Below are 2871 nucleotides of genomic sequence, written 5' to 3'. Positions count from 1 at the left end.
CGTCTGGGTGCGGTGGAGGGCAAATTCGCACGCCGGTGCTGGTAGTGGGAGGCACAGCAGCTGCGCAGTGCCAGGGTGGAGCAGCGACATGAGTAGCGGGGATAGGCGAGGGTGGGGAGAAGCAGCAGACAGCGGCAATGCGTGACTGGCGTGCAGCATTAAAGAGGAAGGAATATTGTGTGAGGCTGACTGGGTGGCGCGGTGGCCGCAGAGTGTGGCTGCCGCTTCTGCTCTTGCAGCGGGGAATATGCCGCCACACTCTTTTTGTATGTTGCGTTGGGGGGCAACTGTGCAGGCGACTGAGCAGCACGCGGATGGTCTCACCGCTGCGGGTGTTGCCCACGCCGTCCGCCTGCATTCCTGCTTGGCCCACGCCTTTCCACGCGGCGGCACCGTCAACTGCAACGGCACGCTGAGAAGCTGTGGGTTCCACCGCCACGACGACTGAAGGAGGCGGAGGCATCTGCGGCTGCCTTTGCAGGCTGCGCCCCGTGCGGCCTAGTCGTGTGGCAAACAGTTCCCTCTCGGAATTCACGTGCACCGCACCACGTGCTGGGCGCAGCGTATATTTGCGTCGCGGGGGACAATGCGGTGGCGTCCCTCCTTCTTTTCGCGGGTGAACGAACAGGCGGCGGGTGTTTTGCTCCTTCGTACCTCAGCGAATTGCAGCGCAAAATGCCACCGCGACGAGGCAGTCAATTTCACTGTGAGTGGGTGATGTTTGCGTGTGACTACACACACACAGAGCTGTGGGGATCTGAATGTCAGGTGCAATACGAGAAGAAGATAGAAGCCTCGTCGCAGTTGTTGTGTGTGCCGTGCAATTTGCACGGTTTGCCTAGGGAGATCTAATTTGCCCTCGTTGTTTGTGTAGGTGTGCGCCGCGTGCCGTGTGTGTGGGTGGCCTTCTCTCTCTCTTTTTCGTTGCGGCTGCGTGGGGTCGTGTCTCTGCCTGTTTTTTTTTAATAATTTCATTCTCCCTTTTGACTGCTGGTTGAGTATTGTGCTGCAGTTCAACTCAAGTTAACCACTACGAAGGAAAACATGTCTGAGAGACGCAAGGAAGAATCTCACGCCACCGAGGAGCCCCCGCACAGCGTCGAAGGGTGGAAGGAGCGCCGTAGCGGTCAAGGTGGACGCTTGCAAGCTCTATCGAGGATGCCCGTAATGTGCGGGTTGGCCAAATCAATATAATTTTGCTGAACGACTTCCTTTGGCAGTACGTTGGCCCCAACAGAGCGGTGGGTGAAGACCAAAATGTGGTGATGGAGGTGTTTGTGCGTGGGCCAGACAGGTACGTTACAGAGCAGAGGCGTCGTGAAGGAATCCTCGATTCCACCAGGGTATCAGCTTTTTGAAGATGCACGCAAGCTTACGGAGCGCATGGTGGGCACGCTCCGAGACTGGAAGGAATTTACAGATAATGAGTATTGTCTCTGCTGTTACACGGACAAAACTGAAGGCAGCTCTTCAACTAGCGTAGGAGGAAGGGGCAACACGAGAAACCGAAATACGCCCCAGACAACCATCGCCGGAGGCATTCTACGAGTCCGTGTTTAACGCAACGTGGAGTCACGTTGTGGGATTTCCCGAGGGCGAAGGGGAAGACGTGGTGGTGAGAGAGGGCTAACGGCCGCAAGAGTTATGGGAGTACACGCAGACTGTGCGTACTTTTCTCTCAGTGGGTGGTGAGGGCAATTCCGTCCACCACGCCCACGACTCATGATCTTTTCCCCTGAAAAGCGATGACCGTACTCGTTGAACCATTCATTGCCTATTGCCGACTGCTACATTAACATTGAGGTGCATCGGGTGTGGAGGATCGTCGGGGGCGATCTAAAAGGAGTGTTTCCCCCTCCAGAGAGAGACGCACCTAAAATGGGGTGTCGTCTTTTGGTTGGAACCCCCGGGGTAGGGAAGTCAATGGCGTCTGTCTCCTACCTCCTTCACCAGCTGCTGCACTACGATGCCACGAAGCTCCATGTGGTTGTGTACTGCTTTGGAAGGGATTTCACATACTTGTTTGACAAGAGCACACGAACGGTGACAGAATACAGGGGTGGGAGTGATATTAGAGGGGCTGTGAGAAAGTTGGATGGGAGTGGAATGAAGGGGTATATCATCATCGATATGGCAAGACAATTTAACGAACCATCGAATGATGTTGTGCCCTCCCCTGAGTGGGGCATCATTATGTTGTCATCCCCGAACGAAAATAACTTCAGAGCCTGGAAAAAGCACGCAGGTGCTATCAAAACCATCATGAATTGCCCCGATGAAAACAACGTGAAGGCGATGTGTGCATGGGAGACACGCAATACGACTGAGGAGGAGCAGGCGAAGTATTGGAGAAGGATGCACATGCACATGGATGACGTCGGACCGATTCCACGATGCATCTTTCGATTCAATGAGTATAAGGACCGCGTGGAGGAAATCAAGGAAATCCTGGCAGGCATCGACGTCTCAAATGCTGTACATTATGGGATGATTGGAGGTATGGAAGAGTGTCCCTCGAATGACGCTTCTCACAAACTTGTGAAAGTTGTCAGATTAGTAACACAACGCGGTCTTGAGGCGTTTGTTAACCTGCCGGTCTGTTTTTCTCTTGGAAGCAAATTATTTGCGAGGCTGCTCGAGGTGGGTGAGGAGAATGACATTATTTTTCGACTATTGAAGTACCGTTGAGTGTTAATTCCGGAAATTTTGGAGCGGTGCATTCTGCTCGCATTTCTGAGTAGAGACTTTGTGGAAAATATAGTGCCAGGCCTCAACGAGTTGCCTCCACCAGGACATCGTCGGCAACAGAGATGTGTGCAGCAATCGAACCCCGAAAAGCATCCAAGCAGACCCGTTGGATTAATGGCGCTG

General features: G+C 53.7%; 3 protein-coding genes across 3 annotated transcripts in view; 2 read left to right on the top strand and 1 right to left on the bottom strand.

Moving 5' to 3' along the window:
- Window positions 1-463, bottom strand: TraAM80_09471 (uncharacterized protein; the record flags this gene model as incomplete). The annotated part of the gene is made up of 1 exon (XM_029386151.1): window positions 1-463. A coding segment is annotated over one exon (463 nt), but the record flags the coding sequence as incomplete, so codon positions are not given.
- A 1460-nt stretch (window positions 464-1923) lies between these two features.
- On the top strand, window positions 1924-2688 carry TraAM80_09470 (retrotransposon hot spot (RHS) protein; the record flags this gene model as incomplete). The annotated part of the gene is made up of 1 exon (XM_029386150.1): window positions 1924-2688. One exon carries the CDS (start codon window positions 1924-1926, stop codon window positions 2686-2688), a length of 765 nt encoding a protein of 254 aa, XP_029233993.1.
- A 174-nt stretch (window positions 2689-2862) lies between these two features.
- TraAM80_09469 (uncharacterized protein) overlaps window positions 2863-2871 on the top strand; it is a gene marked incomplete at both ends in the record, with an annotated part of 306 nt that continues 297 nt past the window's right edge. The window contains one exon of the mRNA XM_029386149.1: window positions 2863-2871. This exon is cut by the window's right edge and continues 297 nt beyond it. Coding sequence (XP_029233992.1) covers window positions 2863-2871 — 9 coding nt within the window.

Source organism: Trypanosoma rangeli, assembly GCF_003719475.1.
Source record: "Trypanosoma rangeli strain AM80 chromosome Unknown Tra_15.4_contig_00590, whole genome shotgun sequence".
NCBI lineage: Eukaryota > Euglenozoa > Kinetoplastea > Trypanosomatida > Trypanosomatidae > Trypanosoma > Trypanosoma rangeli.
This window is presented reverse-complemented; position numbering and strand designations above follow the sequence as displayed.